Source organism: Nicotiana sylvestris, chromosome 9 (genome assembly GCF_000393655.2).
Source record: "Nicotiana sylvestris chromosome 9, ASM39365v2, whole genome shotgun sequence".
Taxonomy (NCBI): domain Eukaryota; kingdom Viridiplantae; phylum Streptophyta; class Magnoliopsida; order Solanales; family Solanaceae; genus Nicotiana; species Nicotiana sylvestris.
In genome coordinates, this window is record NC_091065.1 from 187,580,776 (window position 1) to 187,604,451 (window position 23,676).

At 34.7% G+C, this 23,676-nt stretch overlaps 1 protein-coding gene, 1 non-coding gene and 1 pseudogene across 2 annotated transcripts; all 3 read right to left on the bottom strand.

Moving 5' to 3' along the window:
• Positions 1-1,894: 1,894 nt before the first annotated feature.
• Positions 1,895-3,658, bottom strand: LOC104225859 (E3 ubiquitin-protein ligase RSL1-like; annotated as a pseudogene).
• LOC138878833 (U6 spliceosomal RNA) lies at positions 2,305-2,408 on the bottom strand. The gene has a single exon (XR_011402606.1). It is a non-coding gene; the product is annotated as a U6 spliceosomal RNA (small nuclear RNA).
• Positions 3,659-7,666: 4,008 nt separating the features above from the next.
• LOC104225858 (uncharacterized) lies at positions 7,667-8,452 on the bottom strand. The gene has a single exon (XM_009777740.2). The coding sequence runs from the start codon at positions 8,450-8,452 to the stop codon at positions 7,667-7,669; it is 786 nt and encodes a 261-aa protein (XP_009776042.2).
• Positions 8,453-23,676: the final 15,224 nt, after the last annotated feature.

The following is a 23,676-nucleotide window of genomic DNA, read 5'->3' on the forward strand; positions in this document are numbered from 1 at the left end:
ATGTTACTATTACAGTTTCTATTGGAGTTACTAATGAATTCTCTCCTCTTGTTTTTTCTTTTTTTGCTTTATTTTCGTCTTTCTGAGCCGAGGGTCTATCGGAAACAGCTTCTCGGCCCCTATCGGGGCAGGGGTAAGGTCTGCGTACAATATGCTGGAGTTCAAGCATAGTTATCCTGGAACTCCTATATAATATGCTGGAGTTCAAGCATACTTATGCTGGAACTCCAGTATAATATATGAGCGTATTTTTCGGGTTTTGAACAGTGTTTTCGCTCAGATTTATCTTTACATGAAAAGTAGCTAAATTTCGATTACTTTTGAAACTAGGCTACTTTTGAATGACCAGTTGTAAATCTGGCTATTTTTAAATTTCTCCCCTCCAAAACCCAAATATGGGCTTTCTTACAATACGAATCTGGATTAATCGAAGGACAAGTTACATGTTTGTCCGGTTCAAAAAATAATTACATTCGCTAGTTAACTCTCTCTCTCTATATATATATATATATAAGAAAAATATACATTTTATAGGCTCTTATTTTTAGAAGTGGCTATACTGAGTAGTTTTTTCTTAATCGGACTAGTGGATTCCGGACAACTAGATGCTTGAAGACAAAAATGAAAAGGTCTAGGAAGTAACTTAAAGGTTGAGTGGGAAACTCACTTTTTGGGATAAATATAGGGAGCAACTTATGTATTTTCCCAATTTTTAACAGTAACATCTTTAATGTTTATATTTATATTAAATTTTCAACGTAGCTTTCAAATCAGGATGTTGTTAATCAAATTTGAATTAGTTGACCTTTGTTTAAACTTTTATGTTGGATCACTTGATTGCAGAAAGTAGGAATTGCATCAAATACAACACGAAATAAAATATTTATTCTTTTCGTGTTTAGAACAAAAAAAGAAAAAAAGAACTAATTAGTCGTCCACTATTTCCAAAATATTATATGTTGAATGGTTTTTTTTTTTTTTTTTTTTGTATTTACTAACGCTGTTAGACGTGCCTATTAGATTAACTAGTAAAATTTAGCATCACAAATGAATCCAGAATTTTAAGTTTATGGATTCCTATAGCAATATCAAGTTAATGCAGTAGAATAACACCAAAATAGCGCCATTATAAAGGGCTGCTATTTAGAAATTAGCCAGTACGTACTGACTTTCAATTTTTAAGTGTAATTTTTCAGGACAAAAATAGTCTGAGTTATCCTGAAATTAAGATTTTTAGAGGGTGTTTGGCTAAGCTTATAAACTGGTCAAACTGGCTTATAAGCACTTTTTGATTTATCTACGTATTTTGTAAAATTAAAAGTGCTTATAAGCCAAAATTAAGTCAAAAGTTAGTCTCCCACAACTTATCACATTTTAGCTTATAAGTACTTTAGGTTTAACCAAAATATTTACTATTCTATCCCTAAAATACTTCTTTTTAAAACAAAACTCTTCGTATACCTAGTTCTTCAGCTACTTATTATTAATTTTAGCACTTTTATCCAAACACGTAACTGTTTATTTTTTAAATCAGCTTCAGCACTTAAAAGTGATTTTCAGCACCTATAGCTTATCAGCTGCTCTAAATCAGCTAAGTCAAACGAGTTCTTAGTTTAAATTTCAGGACAAAATAAATACTGGCTACACTCTAAATAATCCTGAGAAAGGCTATTTATACACTTGGCCCGTTAATGTACATTAATAGTCGGATCAGTGAACTGGACTCCAAACTAAATATTCTTGTAATAATCATATGATAAGAAGAAACCATTCAGTACAATTCATCACTATGATTCAAAGAGCACTTGAAACAAGTTCTACTTTCATTCTCGACTTATCCTTTTCAGAAAAATACGAACAGCAAAAAATAAAAATAAAAATGAAACCTATTAGTTTAAGCAAATGCCATTGAAGTCCCACAGTTACTACAGTAATGATCAGTTGAGTGAGTTCCACAGTTGTAACAAAAATCACATCCACACCTGCAATTTTAAAAAACACCATTTGAAAAATATAATACTAACATAAATATCAATTTGGAATAAAAAAAAGCCTTAAAACAACTACATCTCAAAATTCAAAACCAAGCTGAAATTATAATTGTAGAGTGACACCTTGTGCAATATTCTGACATAATATTTCACCGACGCAAGGTCTATTGAAAACAAACTCTCTACCTTCATTGGATAGGATAAGGTTTGTGTACATACTATCTTCCTCAGACCCCACATGTAAGATTACACTGAATTTATTATTGTTCGTATGATATTTGATCGATCGTAAATCACATTTTTATCTATTTAATAATATCAATAGGAGGAAATAATTAAAAACATCATCCTTACACAGGGTCTATACTAATCTTCTTTGTATTATATTCCTAGTTTATCGGATGTTACCGAAAGGACAAGAATAATTGAAGTAATGAGTGTTATAAATAAGAGTCCAACTAAAGAAGTTTAGTACTCCCTCCGTTCACTTTTAATTGTCTAACTATTCTAAAAATAAATTTTCATTTTTATTTGTCACCTTTCACATATCAAGAAAAAAATAATTTGTTTCCCCTGTATTGCTCTTAGCATTAATTACCCATTCCAAATTATTTTTCAAATCCACTAAGACTATACACTAATTAATATGATTATCATAGTAAATTATGTATTTTATTTATTATTTCTTAAGAAGCGTGAAAAGTACAAAGTGGACAACTAAAAGTGATTAGAGGGACTATATCATAGCTTACCGCACCATGGGCTAGCTCATACACCTACGGGTGGAGTACTACTTAGTCAAGCAGAAAGGCAAACCCAAGAGTCCGATAAGCCAGGAACGGGCTAATACTTACGATTCGGAGACCAAGTCAGAGATTACTTTCTAGACATCACAAAGCAACTCTAAAAAAAAAAAGGCAGCCAGGTACACTAAGCTTCTATTATGCACGAAATCCGGGGAAGAAATGAATCACAAAGATCTATTATATGCAACCATATGTACTGCAGAGCAACTCTCAACAAATAAAAAAACATGAAAATCATATTGACTGACTAACCTGCATTTCATTTGGGCACAACCTTCAGACCTCCCAACATAAATCCTACAATTTGGACATCTTTGCCATTCTTTACTCTTAGCAAGTTGTAAAAGCAGTAAATCTTCCCTTTCCCTTTCATCTTTGTTCAAATTTTCAAATTCTTCACACAAAATATCTGAATGCCAAGGAACTTTACACTTAGCACAAAATAACCTTTTACATTCTGGGCATTCAGATTGAGTAATAGTAACCCAAATTTCATCCTTACATTCATCAATCAAAAGTGCAGAACAATCCTTAAACGGACAATAAAATTTCTCAGACTCCAAAATTAGCGACTCACATAACGCGTCGCCCCATCTATCAAATACTTCTTTAGGCAAAAATTGATCGACAATAATATGGCTCTAATAACCCGTTACACCCCGAAACGGGGCATGAAATTTGAGAAATGTTCTCTTGGAGTTTTTTGGCTATGTAATTAGCCATGCAGTGTTTGCAATGAAAATGAGTGCAACCCATTATTTTGAGCATTTCACTTATAGATTTCTCATAAGCACAAATCTCACACGTAAAGTTATTATCATGGCCATCTAAATGAACAGACTTTGGACTTGTGACTTCCATTGATGTTTAGATTTTTCGTTAAGCCACAAAAATGAACCTTAAATTAAACTAGGGTTAAGTGACCCTCACGATTTCAGAGGCAAATAAAAATTCTTGAATTTGGTGAAAAGAAGATAATGCGTTTTTTGGGAATTAGAATCGTTAACCTTTGAACTTCTATGCAAAAGCTTACTTTCAATAGTGTTGAGTTTTGGATTGTTGAGTTTTTGTTTAAGATGAAATAGTCTTAAAATGAGAGTGAAGGAGAAATGGGATTTGGATTTGAATTCGGATTTGATCAAATGATTGATTGATTGATTAATTATTTGGACCAAATTTATTTGTTAATATTGAATATTAACGTGATATAATCCGTGTTTGTTACAGATGTTTTCCAATCCGTGTATTGTGTTGCACCAAGAAAGCAACAAGATGCCTAGTGCACCTCCCACCATGGCCAAGTGCTCCTCCCACCAAGCAAGTGTTCATTCCACCATGTAAGTGCTTCCTCCATGATATCCTAATGCTTGTTCCACCATGGAGGGGGCGGATTTCTCTCACATGACTATTATAAATAGAGCAGAAGTTGTAGAGAAAGAAGAACACACCGGAAAAAACACTCGAAACACTCAGTTTACAATTGATATACACTCTGTATATAATTGATATACACTCTGTATACACTCAAACTACACTCTGTATACACTGTGTATACACTGGAAAAACGAATTGCAATCTGATATGCTCTTCAGTAAGAATTCAACATCGGCTATACATTGCATTCCTTCCTCTCAGAATTTCCATTCGACTTCTGAGTTCTCCTCCCTTGTTCTGCATTATTTTAAAACTACAAACAAAGCAACTGTAAGTGTGATTTGCTGCCGAACTTTGCGTTCGCTGAAATACTGGGGTTTGAAGTACCGCTACACCAGTGTGTAATTCGTTCTATCCTGGGAGGAAATAATCCATAACCTTGGGTACTAGGAGGGGATTAAATTCCTTAAGGAAACACTGTGAATTCAGTGGACTCGAATTAATTTTTGTTTCAGTTATATCATTTATATTTACGTATGTTACTGCTGTAGGTAGCTGAAAAAGAGGATAATATATATCTAAGAGTGGAAAAGTTAAAACTTGATCTTCCATCATTCCATATTTATACCAGATAAAAAGTACTATACAGGAAACAACAACAACAAATAGTACTTTAATTAGCTAGTTAGAATGAGAGTACAAAAGTAGATAACTACATATACTAGGCAATGGATATGATTTTTCGGGAAATGACTTATCTAGATATATTTCAAAAAAAAAAGTATTTTTGAAAAAAATATTTTCTGATATTTGGTTAGAGAGAGAAAATTATTTTTTGTAGAATGAACGGAAACTCATTGGCCTTGCTAGGGATGTCAAATGGGCGGGTTGGACCAATTTTTAGCGGGTCAAAATGGGTTGAGTCAATAAATGAGCTAGATTAAGATATGCTAAATTTTGAGTCATAGCCCAAACCATCCAACTCTTATCAAGTTTTACTTAATATGTGTTTTTTTTATGGATTGTGTATAAGATTTTTTCCTTTTGTTATGGTCGTATATAATATATCAAACACAAAAAATTACATAAAATTACAAAATAATGCACTCCACAATATGACCTTGCAATATTTTAACCCAATTACAAGTTTATAAATGTGTAGCCAAATATCAATAAGCTTAAATCTGAATTTTTGTTTTCTTGATTCTCTATATCTGCAGGCACGAGTTTCCATTCTCCTATCCTGAAGTTTATACATACCTATCACAACTATAAAAATACAAAACATACGCGAAAAACCTAAAAATCTTAATTGCTTATTTTTGTTAAATTTCGAATATGATTTTGTGAGAAATTTAGATTGTGTATTGTTTGAACTTACTATAAATAGTTTAAGTAGGCTGTATACAAAGTTTGAAGTTATTTGATGGAGATTTGAATTAGTTTTTTTACAAGAATTGCAGGTGAAAATCGTACAAGAAGTTCGTTAGAGATGCTTATAGACTTTTATACAATATTGTATACTTTTATACAAAGAGGTACATTATATATAGAGTTGTATAAAAGTGTATAAAGATGTATAAGTACAGTAACGAAAATGTTCGTGATACACTATGTATAATAGTAAGAAGAAGAAGAAGTCCACCAAATACCTATAAATAGTGTATTAACCTTGTATACAATAATGTATAAGAGGTGTGTATACACTATTATACACTACTTATACAATATTATACACTATTATATAAATGAATCCTATCAATGGAGTTTCACGGGTTTTTCTTCTTCCTTGGGCATCTTCTGAAATTTAACTCAAATCTAGATTAAATCTACTCCAAGTCACTTCAAATTTAAGTTTTGAACTCCCATTGATGATCCCAATCAATTGAGACAATATCGAATCCAAACAACTAACAAATCGAAAAATCAAATTTCTGAAATTGAAGCTTCGAACAACCTTTAATGGTGACTTCTATTTTTCAAGTTTTTAATCAACCATTGAGATTAAAATTACATATGTAATGAGGATAAGACTAAGACAATGCCAACATCTTCTTTTTAATTGATGATCTTACAATCTACCAAGTGAACTTCAAAGTTCTCTCCATTCCAATGGAGAAAGTGATGATCTTCATATGACTCCAAAAAATAATTCTTTTACGTAGTATTTTTTCTTCTCATCTAAGTAGTGGTTATCAAATTTGAATCTCGATGGAGAATTGAAGAATAATTATAATGGTAGAGAAACTTTGGGATGCAAAGTTGTGATACATGGAGAAGAAGAATGAAGATAAAAAATAGTTAAATATGGGGTGGGCTAATTAGTGAAAAGTAATTTTCATATTATGTACAACCTGGGCCATATCAGGTAAGAGCTTCAAACGTGGGTTATTTTCTAATGGGTTGTTTGAGCCACGTGATAAGGAGCGTAATTCTCCCAAAAGAAAATTATTTCTAAGATATTTTAACAAAGTTACTCGTGGATCAATTGGATTAAAAGTCAGGCCAACTTTAAATGAGTTAAGATGAATTGGGTCAAAATAAACTGAGTTCAATAAATATGCGTGTAAAAAACCAGCCCAACCATGGACGAGTTAGGCAAGTCATTTGGGTTTGGGCCAAATTCGACAGCCCTAGCCATTGCATTGATTTGAAATACATCATTATTTATTTCTTATAGGCCTTAAACTGAGATAAATTTTCTACTATTATTGTAGACACTAAACTAAAAGGAAAATAAATATTCCACATTATCATAAAATATTCCTAAATAAAAAGGAAACAAGATATATAGTGCATCCATTTTTAGTTTGTTTCTAGCATGTATTTTAAACCTGAAAGTTTACTTCAAGTATTTAGTCTATAATCTGTTCGTTTTAATTTTATCGTCTACATTTATCTATATATAAAGTTGGGAAAATAAGAGATGAGTTGGCACCTCTTTCTGGCCAAGGATCCTATTTATTTATTTTCTCCTTTTTTTGCCTTTCTTCTTTTGTAAGTAATTCTTAATATGCTTCTTTTCCCATCCCTTATTTGAGATGTTTTTACACAAAATAACTCCCATATAAATTTATTGTGCTGACATGCTGCTTAGGGAAATCTGTATATAAAATTTTACGCATATGACGGATCATACGAATTCCTCAAGTTTCTCAACTAATTCTTTGTTGTTAAAAATCCTCAATCTTTTTTCTTATTAATCAATTTGTTTTCCTCTCTTATTTTGATTTTTTTTCGTAGTAATAATTACATAGGTGTCGTTTAGTTTAGAAGCAAGTTATACAAATATATTTTAGGGATTATAATGCATTATGTAAGGATTAGTGGCAGAGGCGGAGCTAGGATTTGGAGTGTGTGAATTCTAAAATTTAGAATAAGATTATAACCTAAAACTGATATACAATATCAAACCGACTAAAGAATAAGTATCGATATTTAATATATAGTTAAAAAGTAACTAAAGACAAACACAATATATGAATATAAACATTATCATTTCAATTGCACTCGACGAGTTGTCATGTTTTGAAAACGATCAATGATCGCATCATTAGATACACTTTCAAATACTTCATCCTCTATAAAACAAACTAAACAATCATTCAAAAAGTCATCACCAATCCTGCTTCGCAAATCATTTTTAATAAACTTCATTGAAGAAAAAGCCCTTTCAACTGTTGCAGTAACCACAGGTAATATCAAACTCAGCTTCACAAGCAAATAAATAAGTCCCCATGTCTTGTAAATATTTGTTTTAACCAATGTCTTTGACAGATCACCCAGCCCTTTCAAGTTAGAGAATGCATTGTCCATTTCTCGCACATAGTCAATATAGTTGTCAAGCTCATAACTAAGATCTTCAAGCTTAGAAGCGGGGAACTCATTTGGATAATATGTAGAAAGTTTCATAATCTTGTTTTGATCATAATTCGCAAAAGAATCATCGGGACTCAAACTAGCCATACCAAGAAGCAGAGAAGTATTCACTTCACTAAAACGACTATTAAGCTCCGAAAGTTGCAAATCAATAGTAGCACAAAAAACCTCTACGTACAAATAATGGAAATATGTAATAGTTGAGCTTTTACGCTTCGACTTTCCAAGTGCATACCTCTCATCCATTTTTGGGATCACAATACCATTCTTATCACAAAACGAAGAGACATCTTCTATCAAAGAATTCCATTTAGATTCTCTCATTGTTTGCAATTGCCTCTTTGTAAAATCAACAAGTTCCATTGCACTAACAATATCTTGATCTTTTTTTTGTAGGGCCATATTCAAATCATATGTAATTGCCAATAGTTGTAACATCAAATGTAATATACAAACGAACTCATAAGATCTTATATCTTCCACTAGACTTTTGGCCAATGCTTTGCAAGAACTCCAAGTATATGAACAATCGATGAGAATAAAGAAACAAAGTTACGCAATGTCTTAAAGTGATATCCCCAACGAGTATCACCTGGTCTTTGAATCCCAAGTTCTTGGTTTAATCCACTTCCTGTATGAACTTCACCAAGCACTAATAACTCATCTAATTTTTTAGCTTGATCATCTCTAAGAATCTCCCTATGCTTATAAGAACCTCCAACAACATTCAAAATATTAGCAAGAATGTCAAAAAATTATTTACATCATGGTGTTTCTTTGCAACAACTACAAGAGTTAATTGCAACTTTCGACTGGTTTGCAACTTTCGGAGCTTAATAGCAATCCAAGAACTCGTGATCATATCGACTTTTGCTAGAAAAACCTAAAAATCACAAAATAAAAATTTACTTGAAGTAAAAGAGTAAATCATCATGTACTTTATTTCAATTACAAAAGTATGAGACGACATCTAACTTGTGTCAAGTTGTATCAATCAACACCAAATTTCCAGATTCAAGCAAACATCTTCATTGTCTGTTTCAATAATTAAAACCGTGCTTAGTTGTCTACTTGTCTTATTGATTTGATTATTAGTTATGATAATTTACTTCACAAATTAATAGAGGAAAAGGCAAAATTTAGGACCCTAAGATTCTTTCTTTACTGGTCCCAAAATAAAACTAATGAAACTCAAAACTTTTGTCAAGATGGGTAGGGTTGGTGAGAAGAAAACTTTACCTCATGAGATAAACTGACGAACCCTAGCAGAGGAAGCAGCAGAACCCTAGCTTTTTCTTTGATTTGGGAATTGGAAGAAAACCCAGCAGAACCCTAGTTTTTTTTTATTTGGGAATTGAGAGAAAAAGTTTGTCTTTAAAAAATTAAAAGCCAGAAAGCCTCTGTTAAACAAAGAAAGAAGCAAAGACTTCTGTTAAACAGAGAAAGAAAACGAAATAATGTAGGAGTATTAAAGAAAGAAGCACGTTGCTTCTGTTAAACAAAAGAAACTTTAAGTACTTAAGTTAGAAAACAATGTCGTAGTGAAAAAATGTATTAAAAAAACGAAACAAAAAAAACACTGCTTTAGTGGGGAATCAAACCCATATCTTTTTCCAAAGAACCCACAGCCCTTACCATTGAATCAAGACCTCTTTTGTTACTGGGTTCAGTATGATATATTTATATAGATGTGATAAATATTTCAATACAAATACAGGGTTTCGAAAAAAGTCACTGGGTTCGCCCGAACCCGCACCCACTACTGTACCTCCGCCCATGCTTAGTGGTACAAGAATTATTAATGTAATGCAATGATTATTAATTCATATAATTGAGAGATTTGCAATACAAGAGTGTAATATGTGAATTGTAATGTAGAAATTATTTTAGCTTTATTATATTAAAAATTATTATATATTAATGGATATCTTATAATATATGTTTATTATTTTAAAAAAATTAACTTGCGGTTGTTGTAAGGGGTATTTTTGTTATTTCATTATTTTTATTCATGAATTACCAATTCTCATATTCTTATTTTACATTTTCAGCTTGTTTGGATGGTTGTTACGCATTGTTTCATAATGTATCGTATCGTACTGTATTGTATTGTACTGTATCGCTTAATAAATATAATGTTTGGATAGATTGTGTCGTTTGCCATCGTTTCATGATATCACGCACCAGTATTATGAAGAATAAACTTGCAATATTATAAAGAAAAATTATGACGCAAGGTAAAATTACTATATAAAAAAATAGGGTAAATGATAAAATAAAATAATTTAATAATAATAAATGGTGAGATTGAGAGAAAAAGACAAGGTAATGACGCGACCACATCAAATCGGTCGTTACATAAAGTGGCACATTTCGCCGTTATGTAACGACGAATTTAACGATACGATACAATAAAATTTAAGCAACAATCAAAACAAACATTGTATTTAAAGTAACAATACGATACGATACAATGCGTAACAACCATCCAAACAAGCTGTTTATGCCGCATAAAGCCATACATAAATTTCTATATAGCTCATGCGGATGTTAGTTACATGAAAAATGAAATTAGAAACCAGATATTATAATAACTTATGCGGAAAAGCATTACACCAAATATGGTAGTAGAAAACTAAAATTAGAAACCAAATATTATAAAAATTTATGCAGAATAACATTACACCAAATATGGTAGTAATATTGAGGCTACCACTTTTATGCAACGTTGTAACCTTTTGTCCTCTATCCTCTTAAGTTAATTAATATACAGGTGTGTCTGCTTACATTATTATATTTGTATGCATATTCATCAAATTTATTCTCATCTAAATTAAATTTAAACTACATATTGGATTTTTCTACTACTTTTCCGACTGTTTCTGTAGTCGAAAAAAGACTATTTTTTTATATTGGTAATAAAATCAAAACGACAGGTTGAATTGTTACATCCACAATCATGTTACAATCTTATTACCATTTATGTAAGTAACGATATTACGAGCAAAATTAAAATTGAGAACAAGTTATCAAGCATTTTAATTCAGACCAACAAATTAAGTAGGGTTCATCAATAACAAAGAGACATCAATTTAGCAACAATCTAAACACCCGAGTGGACTAAGAATGTAGCAGTAAGAACAGCAACAGCACCCAATTGTTGCACTAACACACTAGACTGTCGAACCTCGACCGGTTCCTTAGGCGGCGAGCCTATAAACGCCGCGTCACAATTAGCACTCTCCGCCAACGCCCCATTTCCACCATCCACAGTCTTTTTAAAATCTCCAGACTGTAAAATTTTCCCAGTTTGGTTGAACAAGTTTGCGCAGTTCAAATAATGAAACGCGCACGCTTGTAGTCTCGTTTCCAAGACCCCTTTGGCACTTTCCAAGAGTTGATTAACCAAATCCAATGTCTGTCTCGCGCTCTTCTCTGAAAAGTCTATTGCTATTTGGCATAGACCGTGAAGATCCGCGTTCTGTGAACGCGGATCTGAGTTATATGCTAACAAGCATAAAGAAGGATTTGGTGCCTTTGAACATATCAAAGAGATTGAATATTTGCTGGTTGCATGTGCCTCGTAGAAGCATTGTAGAACTATAATTGTCAATAAAAAATGCTTGTTAAGTGAAAATGCCATTTCTATATGCCTTCTTGTTTATGGTTGGACTCTTTCTATCCCAATATTTATAAGGAATTTTTACATAAATAGCCGGTCAGATTTAATGTTTATTTTTTTTAGTTAGTATACACTGGGTATACATTAATTATACATAGTTTTTTGGGTAAATTCCTAGGAAAACTCGCAGCCGCTATCCTTTGAGTGCACACTGGATAATCTGCTTAATGTAAAATAGCTCGCTAATCATACAGGTGAAGTAAACCACACTAAACAAGCCCAGTATGGCTAGCTCCGACTGAAGAGGCTGTTGGTGTTGGAAATCGAAGATTATACATAATTATACTAATATTATATATGAATTATACATATATTATACATCTGTCAACTATTTCATTTTAGTTATGGTTTGTTAGGATATAATCATTAGTAGAATATGGAGGACAAAGATAAAATAGGGTAAAAATTAACTAGATATTTATTAGCCTGGATACACTAGGAAGTTTTTAAAAAATTTTGTAATCAAATTCCCATATTCAAAAATTGATTGCGCTAAGATTCTTATTCACTCGCTTACATTGGGCTATTATTTATTTGTTAAATCCCAATTGAGGTTACTATTTTTGCCACAACTCCTTTAAAGATATAGTAAGAAAATAAACGATATATTTAAACTTCTTTAAATATTTTTGGGAAAAAATATTTTCTATATTTGGTTGGAGAGAGAAAAAAAATTTAGAATGAAAGAAAACTCATTGCATTGATTTGAAACACATCACTATTTGTTTTTTCTTATAGGCCCTAAACTAAAAGGAAGATAAATATTCTATCATTAATGTAGGTACTAAACTAGAAGGAAAATAAATAATAAGGAATCTACAAATATCATAAAGTATTCCTAAACTAAAAGAAAAATTAATATTTTACAATTAATGTACGTCTAAACTAGAAAAGTAATTATAATAGAGTATCTCTAGATACTATTCCCCGTTCTCATTTGGTTGTCACACTTCGCTTTCCGAAAGACAAATTACATGAACTTGATCAACATTTCACATGTATTTTCACCATAAAATATGGATAAATTGCAAATTATAATACTTTTCATGTAGTTTTTGAATATATAAATTTTACAATAATAAGTCCAATATAATTTCATAGGTGAGATTTGGAAAGAATAATACCTTACCCTTACCTTAAAAAGGTAAAGAGAGATTATTTTTGGAATTGGTTCGAGGAAAGATACACAAGAAGCCGTAGCAAGAAACAATAAAACTAGCACTCCAATAAGGAAACCAAAGCAAAAAAAAAAAATACCAAATAGTAGTAGAAAATCACGACTAAGAAAATACAAGACTAACACTAACACTATTGGTAGGCTAAAGAACACACTGGACTACCTAACCTTCTACCTTAATTCTCGATCTCCACACCTTCCTATCAAGGGTCATGTCCTCACTAAGCTAAAATATTATCATGTCTTGCCTAATCACCCATTTCTAATACTTCTTCGACCTACCTCTACCTTTCCTAAGACCCGCCAACCTCTCACACCTCCTTACTAAGGCATCGGTGCCTCTCATCTTCACATACCCAAACCATCTAAGCCTCGCTTTTCGCATCTGTCATTCACAGGAGCCACACTACCTTGTCCCAAATATTTTCCTTCCTAATTCTATCCATTTTAGTATGCCCACACATCCATCTCAGCGTTCATTTCTAAAACCTTCATTTGTTTGAACATGATGAGAATTCTTGGCTCGCCAACACTCTGCCACATACAACATAGTGAGTTTATTACAGATCTACAGAACCTTTCTTTAAGTTTTGGTGGCACATTCTTATCGCACAAATACCGGAAGCGAACCTTCATTTCAATTTTCCTGAATAACTGACCTAAGGTACTTGAAATTCTCTCTCTCGAGGATGGCTTATGTATCAAGCTTCACGTCTCTGTCTGCGTCATATGTCTCGGCACTGAACTTGCACTCCAAGTATTTTATCTTGGTCCTGCTCAACTTGAAACCTTTGGATTCCAGGGTCTACCTCCATGCTTGTAACCTTGCGTTAACACGTCTTACATCTTACCAATCAGTATAATATCATTTGCAAATAACGTGCATGATGGCACCTCCCCTTGAATATGGTGCGTCAGCGTATCCATAGCTAGGAAAAATAGAAGTCGAATATTTATATTTTAATTTTAAAATATTGAAATAATCTGATCAATTTTAACTTTAAAGATTAGTCAAAATTGACTCTCGAGAAGCGAAATTGATAAGTAAATTAAAGTAGAGGGAGTAGTATATTTTAACAATCATGATGGTTAATTTATTCCCTACTTTTTAGCGAGATACATATATGTTACTTAATTCCTCAACCTTTTAAGTTTTAAGAAATTAACATTATGTATTAATCGTTCCTAATAAACAATACAAAGAATTTGTGTTTACTTAAAATGAAAATTTAAAAGTGGGGATATCACGACCCAAGTTCTTTCTCCGTAAATCGTGGTGACGATATCTAATCTTTACGACTAGGTAAGCCTAACATTTGTGGAAAATGAAATGAAAACATAAAAGCTAACAACTAACAGGGAAATTTTTAAATAAGCAATTAAGATGTTACTCGGCATATACAATAATCATTCTCGAAATGTACACAACTATCCCAAGACCTGAAACACTGTGAGTCACAAACTACAAAATGAAAATAGTATCTTTAGACTCCAGAATCTAACAAAAAGGAAATACAGGAAGTGTTTGATATGTGGAAGAGTAGAAAAGGACTCCAAGGTCTGCAGACGCGGCAAATATACCTTGAAATCTCCCAAGCTGTCTCGACTCATTGATAATGCAGCTGATAAGTAGTACCTGGATTTGCACACGAAAAATATAAGTCTAACCTCGATCGAGTAGTGACGAAGTCAGGTCAGGGCCCTACTGATATATATATATATATATATATATATATATATATATATATATATATATATATATATATATATATATATATATATATATATAATAAAACAAGACAAAATAAAATATCGCAGTTAAATAAAGACCGAAGTCTAACAAGAATGAAATCATAGAAAGGTAACAGCTCAGTACATAGAGTTAACAACAGGGGATCTCCCAAGATACCGTCTCGTAGTCCCAAACGTAAATGTACTAGGGGATCTCCCGAAATACCGTTCTGTAGTGCCAAAGTAAATATGGAGGACACGGAGATCTCCCAGAATACCATTCCGTAGTCGCAAAGTAAATATGTAGAACATGGGGATCTCCCGGAATACCATTCCGTAGTCCCAAAGTAAATATGCAGTACATGGGGATCTCCTGGAATATCGTTCCGTAGTCCCAAAGTAAATATGCAGCTCAACCAACAGAAATAACAGTTACAGCAAGAAAACCTATAGTTTAAACTAAGTTCAAGTCAAGGAAAGACAGAAAATTTACTAAACATATTGCATAGAGTTCAAATAAACAATTAAGGCAAGTAGACATGTTATTCTAAGCTGCCATGATACTACACATGCTGATATAACTCAAATAAGAAGGAAAAAAAGTTATTACTTAGTAGAAATCAGGTTTTTACAACAATTAGCCTGTGTACGTATTCGTCACCTCACGTACACGGCGCTCACATATCAAAATCAGTGTCAAATCCTAAGGGGAGTTCCCCCACATAAGGTTAGGCAAGCCACTTACCTCGAACCAAGCTCAATCAATCAGTCACAATGCCTTTCCCACGAATATCTGGCTATGAATGACCCAAATCTAGCTAAAATCAATTACATAACATAAATATAACTACAAGAAACTAATCTAGCTAATGAAATCAAAGCTAAAGCAAGAAATTGAAAAATTGCCCTAAAAAGCCTCCGCGAGCTCACGTCTCGGAATCGGGTAAATTTTATAAAATATGAGCACCTATTCGCTCACGAGTTCAACCATACCAAAATTATTCAAATCCGATACTAAAATCTCGATCAAAACCCAAAAAAATTCGGCCTTAGAACTTTTCTCAAATCTTTCCAATTTTTTCACCCCAAATCTGAAATTAAATGATAAAATTAGTCATAGATTAATGGAATACAACCAAAAACGAGTTAGGAATCATTAACCCAAAGCTTCCTCTGGAAACCCCTCGAAATTTCACCTTAATCCGAGCTCTCGAGGTCTAAAAATGGAGAATGAAATCAAACCCTCGCACTTAGCCCTTTTCTGCCCAGCATCTCACACCTGCGGCCAAGAATCGCACCTGCGACGCCGCACCTACGAAATTTCCATCGCAGGTGTGAAAATGACTTAAGTCCTCTGGGTTCGCATCTGCGAAAGGAGGTCTGCACCTGTGGATGCGCTCCTGTGACTAAGGAGCCGCACCTGCGACCACACCGCTCTTGTGCAACTTCCCTCCGCAGAAGCGAGGCCGCTTCTGTGTAAACCATTCTGCACCGACGAACTCATCCTGGGCTACCCAAAGGCACTTCTGCACTACATCTCCCGCACGTGCAATCCCGCACGTGCGGTCTCCCCACCGCAGGTGTGAAAACACCAGAACTCAGATAGCTTCAGCAACTACACAATTCTAACTTTTGATCCGTTAAGAACCCGAAACTCATCCGAGGCCCTCAGGACCTCAACCAAACATACCAACCAATCTTAAAATACTATACAAACTTAGTCGATCCCTCAAATCACATCAGACAATGCTAAACTCATGAATCACCCTCCAATTCATACTTAAAGAACTTGAAACTTCAATATTCTACAACCGATACCGAAACCTATCAAACCACGTCCGAATGATCTCAAATTTTTCACACAAGTCATATTCAACGTTGTGGACCTACTACAACTTTCGGAATCAAAATCCGACCTCGATATCAAAAAGGCAACTACTGGTCAAAATCTTCAAAAATTCGACTTTCGCTATTTCAAGCCTAAATAAGCTACAAACCTCCATAATACAATCCAAACACGCCCCTAAGCCCAAAATCACCCAGCCGAGCTAACGGTATCGACGAAACTCCATTCCGGAGTTGTATGCACATATTTTCGACTACGGTCCAAATCCTAAGACTTAAGCCTCCGTTTAGGAACTAAGTTTCCGAAAGCACCAAAAAAACCAAAGCAAAACCTCCCGGCAAGTCACAATAGCAGAAACATATACGGGGGAAGCAGTTAATAGGAGATCAGGGCTATAACTCTCAAAACAACCGGCCGAGTCGTTACATCCTCCCCCTCTTAAAATAATCGTTTGTCCTCGAACGAGCATAGAGACATACCTGAAGTGGTGAAAAGATGAGGATAATGGCTGCACATATCCTGCTCGGTCTCCTAAGTCGCCTCCTCGACCGGTTGACCCTGTTGATACCCAATTTTTCCCTATATATTTTAAATATGCATAAATACCTTCAAAATAACATATATATGCATATATAAGCATACACAAGATTTTTATAATTTTTCTATAATTTTAAGGGTTTAAATTGATTTATTTTCTCCCTTTTTATTCATAAAATCCCCATTAATTATTTCAAAAATTATTGTTATGGTGATTTACTCGTTTAATTTCTATACTTATGCCAAAATATGGCTAATATATTTTTCATGCATTTTGTATAATTACATTTAGTATTTTTAAAGCTAATTGCATATAATTGCAATATTAGCTCATTTTAATGTATAATTATATTTTATATGTGTAAAATTGGCCCCTATATTTTTAAGATGATAGTTACATATTTTAAATCATTTTAGTATAGAAAATTATTTTCAGAAAACTATTATTATTTATTATAATTAAAATAAGAAAAATTAGCTATTTAATTTATAGCCAGATTTGGCTTTCAATTTTAGCCAAATTGGACCCAATCCCTAGCCCAATTTCGGAGTAAAATACCCAACCCAGGCCCCAATTACTCCTACCTGACCCAAAGCCTCATTAAATCCCGGTCGTTGATCTAAAAGATCAACGGCCCTCATTTGCCCTTTCTTTTTTTAACTCTAAACAACCCCCAACCCTAATCACTCTTCCAAATATGCCGCCTTTGAATCCTCTGGTCTTCTCTCTTCTCTCAACCTAACCCTAGCCTTCTTCAACCACCGCCTCCCTCTACGGCCATCTACAGCGACTATCTTTCAACCCCTAGCCTCCAATGGTCCCTCCATCGCCTTGATCATCATCTCTGAGGCTTTCAAGGGCCCTGAGCAATGCCGATTTGTATCTAGGGTTTCTGGTTTGGTTTTTCACGGCTTCTCCGGTGAGATTTTGGGCAAAATCACACCATATATGTTACGATCTTTGAAGCTTACAGAAGGTTCTTTCGTTTCTATTTGGGTTTCCTTTGAAACCCTAACCTTCGTTTGTATCTCTCAGATCTATGCTCTTTTGAACGATTTAAGTCTGTTTCTTTCTATGTTTTACACTATTCTCAAACTTCTTTTGAAAAATCCTCAACTTTAAACCATTTTACTTTCTTTAAAATAAGGGTTTCTCGGAGTTTCTTCTACACCTGTTTAAATCAATTCTTCTTTACGTTTAAACCTCTTTCATTGCATATCTTGACCGATTCTATGTTCTTACTGCTTTTTCAACTCGACTATGTTAAAATCCCTAATTTTTTAGATCTTCTTTGTTTTGTTCTGTGTGTTTGCATGATTATTTGACTTTTTTTAAGTTTCTTTGGTTACCATGCTTCAAATGGATTTTCTACCGAGTCTTTAGCCTACTTGTATCAACTCTGCGTGATTGTATTCATATTGATTGTTCATCTCTTGCTTCATTCTGTCGATATGGCTAACCTTGCCTGTTTGCTACGTCTGTTTGTTCTTCTCTATTTATATGTTGAAGTATAGAATCATGAACCTCTCTTGATTTGATTTTGATTTCCTTATTTGATGGTTTGATTGAAAGGTTTTCTTTTAAAACCCTAAAACTCCGCCTCATCTGTTTAAATTGACTGGTTCCATTTCCTTATTTGCTGTGGTACATCATTCTTACTGAATCCTTTCCTTAATTGGTATATTCTGTACTTAGACTCAATCATATGCTCTATACTTTTACTACCCCTTATATGGTAAAAATCAGTCTTTCTCAACTGATTTTCTTTCCTTGATTAACCCTGTTGGTATCCGTTTAAGCTGTGATTCCTTGATTAAAGGGGAGTACTTGTATTAATTGGATTCTAATTGTGATTACTTCCATAATTATGCTAAACCTTTACTTGTTACCTTATTTTCTGCCTATTTTCAAAACTATAAATACTCTAGGCTTTCATTAACAGAGACACAGACACTTGGCTTCAAAAACTATCTCTCTTACTAATAATATGTACTCTTTATTGTGCTATTTGCTACTGTTAGCCAGCTGTAAGCCAAGGCTAACCATTTGCTCTCTCTTGTTCTTTCATTCTGCATACTCTCCTCTTCACTGATATGTCCTAGTTTCAATTTAAATTTCCAACAACAACATGCTTCTTCTATTGTTTCAGTTTCTCTTGTTCCTGGTTTGCTTCTACTTGTGGTTATGTTGTGAAATTTGTAGTTAAAAGTTACCTTATTAACATGATATTATGTCTTCCCCTTTCCTTTAGATTAGTACATTCCCTTTATGTGAGAGCATGCCTTACCAATTGTCTCCTACTTGTTGTATACTTACTATCCTATATCCTATGAATCCCCAAATCCCTATCACCCCCTTATCTGTCTGTATTCTTCATGATTGGTTCTATGACTATGCTAGTGTCAGCTGTTTCTGAGCATGTCTGAACCAGTCCTAAGACCTTTGCTGGGTTATGTGTTTGCAGCCAAATGTTCAATGTGTTCCAAACCCCCTTGACCCTATGTGACGACTGAATTCACTTGGTTCTGTGAACTAGCTATGTGTAAACCTATCCTAAAGTGTTCTGACTTCTATTCATCTCTTCAAACAAGTCTCTGCTGTTTTTACTGAACTATTTTCAAAAGAAAAGACTTTTGCTAAGTACAGTCTTATTAAAACCTTTTTAACTTGTGTTTATCACTTCTCACTTTACTCTTAGTCAATAAGTTCTGCCCCCTCTAGTATGTGTATTGCCTTGGGATCCTTTTGAGACCCCTCTAAACTCTGGCATACTGAGGCTGGCCTTTCCACACTGCACTTGTTCAATTCTTTGGTTACTAAGTCTAGGTGTAAGCATTTCCCGGGGTCCTTGAAACCCTTAAGGAACTTTGATGCACCTAGACTCTGATTTGTCTATGGAACTAAGGCTTATGAGACCATTGGAGGCTTTAGGAAACTTGGGCCTAATTGAAGGCTCCCTATAGAATAGCTTCTTGGTTTTCTATTTTACTTATGTAATTCATTCATTGGCCTGTAATAATTTGTAAACAGATATTTGGGGTATTTAGTAAAAGGGATGGGTAGATGTATACTTTATGGGGTAATACAGATAGAAATCTTGCTCTTAGGATCTTACTTTTAAAGTTTGTCTGCTTTACGCAATAGAAAACATGCTCATAGGGTCTTTAATCTGATTGTTTCGCCTCAATAGAAAACATGCTCATAGGTTTGCTCTTTAATCTGATTGCTTTGCCTAATAGAAATCATGCCAATAGGTTTTCACTTTTCAGTCTACTATTCATCAAATAGAAACCATGTCTATAAGGTTTTGCATTTTGTCATGTTAGAACCATGTTTATAGGTTCCAAACAATCATGTCTTAAAACAGTTCAATAATAGATGCCATGCCTATAGGACTCAATTCCGATTCAGTTATAATGAGTATTTCTGTATGTTGCTGCAAATCGATTAAAATTAGTAATCCACCTAGATATCATGCATATAGGGATCTCTACTCGCAATACTGGCTGATAATTTAATTCAGTCTAACAAATCAATTTCATTACGCCTAGTTCATTTTTACACCGGTCTTATTAAGTATTAAGCGTTTTCTGAAACAAGCTCTTTCAAACTGCCTCAGCCTCATTAGATATCATGCCTATATGTATTAAAGGAGTCTATTCCAAAAATCTGTTTGTTTTGCATCAATACAGGCACCACTATTCTACATATAGGCAATGCTTAGGGCATTTTCAAAACTGCATTTCTCTGAAACTGTCTCTGTCGCTTAACGTTTCTCACAGGCTTTTAAAAGAGTCCCTAGGCAACTACTAGGGTATAATTTTTTAGTCTAAAAAAGGTTTTGGCTATTTCTGCATATTCACTTAGATTTCCTGTTTTAGGACATTGTCTAATAAAGACCTTAACTATATTTGAGTCGTGCTGCTTGTGTGTTTGTTTGAGGAGGAAACTCTAAGCATCTTAATTGCTCCCATTATGTAAAAGTCCTAAATGTTTTGACTGTCGCATTAGAATTTTTGACTTTCTACACCTTAGGGGTACGTCTAGAACTACCTATAGGTAGAGGTCCTAACTCTCTCCAGGACCATTAAGAAGAGACGAGTAGCAGCACGCAATAGGAACCATTGACCAAACACTCGCTTTGCATGACCAATAAGGGGATGGGAAGGGTAGACATGGGATATGATGACTACGCGTTAATGTCACGTGTAGCCCCTCATTGAGGAGTGTTTACCGGACATTGCGTGGGGTGATCTTATAGGACAACCAACCTAGGACCCCTCTTTACCCAATCCTCTCTTTATTAAACCCTTTTGTTTTTACAACTTGTTCAAAACCTTTATCTTGTTACTCGAGTTATCTAACGTGCTTTACTTGCAACTTGTTTGATTCAATTATTTATATGGACTGATTTATGAATATAAGTTCGGACGGGACCCATAGTTGTGGACCAAGACAGGTGCCTAACACCTTCCTCTCGAGGTTACTTCGAGCGCTTACCCTAATCTCTAGTAATGCAAACCAACCCAAGAGTTAATCGCTCTAGGTGCCCTAACGCACCATAATCCGTTAGGTGGAGACTCTTCAAATACCTAATTCCCAAAAGAAAATGAGTCATTACACCCCGTAAATGTCGAAACCCACTTTCGCGAGAAAAAGGGGGTGCGACAGCCTGGCGACTCTGCTGGGGATGTCTTTTAGGCTCTTACCATAAAGAACTTGTCTTTTACAAATTAGTCCAAGCATGCTTATCCTGTACCCTTCTCCTTTATTTGAATTTAATTGTTTATTTTTCAAGCATTTATGATTTCTTTATTGCCCTAAAACTGACTTATCCCTTTGTTTTCTTTTTCCTGTAATTGTCTTTCAATCATTTAAATGCTTTATTTATTTTTCCTACGTGAAAATACTTGCCTACATGTTATTAATTGCTGCATAAATCATGCTCTGCATCATATTCCACTCGTGCATCTCAAATCCTATAGCAACGCTTTAATGAGTGGTTGCGCTCTTCCTATTTACTACCCTTAAATTCGGAAAGGCTTATTTGTGGTAAAACTAGTCGATCAACGGTGCAGTCGACGGTTCCGTGCCTTCCCCCTCAAGTTGTCCGCTTGAGGGTACCATTCTAAAACCTCATAGAAACTTTACTCCGTTCAAATTGTGCATACATCATGGTCAAACCTAGTCGGATCAGTTATATTGTCTACATAATACCCTTTAAGATAAACCTTATCCAAAGTCCATTGGGTTTTCCATAATCCCAACGGACGCAACCACGTTTTGTGCATTAATTTGGATAACTAAATGCTGATATGCTGATCATAAATGTATAAATAGTCGAGTTCGGTAGGGGTAAGGTCTAACCCTTTTGTTTTGCAGAAAATGAGGCACGAGGTCCCCAGATTCAGTGTGGTTAGCAACATCCCACCTTTGCTACTAGATTGGTGAGAGGACCTTTCCTCAAGTGACAAGAAGCATGTGAAAAGTACCTGGGTAACTTGCCCTCCCTGTTAGATATTAAACCAAACAACAAATTGATCGAGGCTGCTACCTTATTTTGGGATAGTGAAAGAACTGTGTTCCACTTCGGTGACATAGAGATGACACCGCTCCTAGAGGAAATAGGAGGACTTGTAGGGTTGGCTTGGGACAGTCCTGGGTTTTTGGTGCCAGAAAACCGTACGGGTAGAGGATTTTTGAAGATGATGGGGGCTAAAAAAGAATGTCGACCTAGTGTGCTTAAAGGACTCCTACATACCTTTCGTATACATGTACGAGAGGTATGGCCATAGAAAGTCTTTCCGAACTTACCATGATGAGATCGCCCTCACTTCACTAGGTCACATCCACCACCGAGTGTTCGTGTTCATTGTGTGCTTTCTAGGGCTGATAGTGTTCCCAATGAAAAAGGGAAAAATCCACACTAGGTTAGCCATGGTCGCCAAAACTCTGATGGAAGGGATTAATGGGAAAACATATACCATAGTCCCCATGATCATAGATGACATCTATAGGACCCTGGAGCACTGTCAAAGAGGGATCCAGCATTTCGAGGGCTGTAATTTATTGCTACAATTATGGCTGTTGGAGCATCTCCAAAAGGGTCTCTATAGCCAAGAATTTCCGCGAAGGGCTTGGAACGACCACATTGCTTTCCATCACCATAAGCAGATGACCTACATTCCGGATAGATTTGCTCAGCCAGAAAGTGCCAGCGAATGGGTAGATTTCTTCGACAATCTGACCAAGGGACATGTGCAGTGGATGGTTGAATGGTTCCCAACAGACAAGTTTATTATTAGGTCTAGGGATGCTCCGCACTTGGTATTGATCGAGTTGAGCGGAATATATCCATATGTCCCTATGCGAGTTATGAGGCAAGCAGGCAGAAAACAGGTTGTACCAAGGGTCGTCAAGATGAGTCATTTTAGGGTGGATTTCCAAGACGATGACATACCTTGCAAGTGTCAAGCTCAGCACATGTGGCACTGCAAAATCATTGTAGAGAAAAGCATTGTTGAGCCAGACAGATATCATGCAGGGTGCGAGCCTCTCTACCCGCATGGTTGGAGGATAATCTTAAAGAAGAGGTGACACCAGGGACTGGTCGAGGGAACCGAATCATAGACAAGGAAGCCGAAGCCCAAGT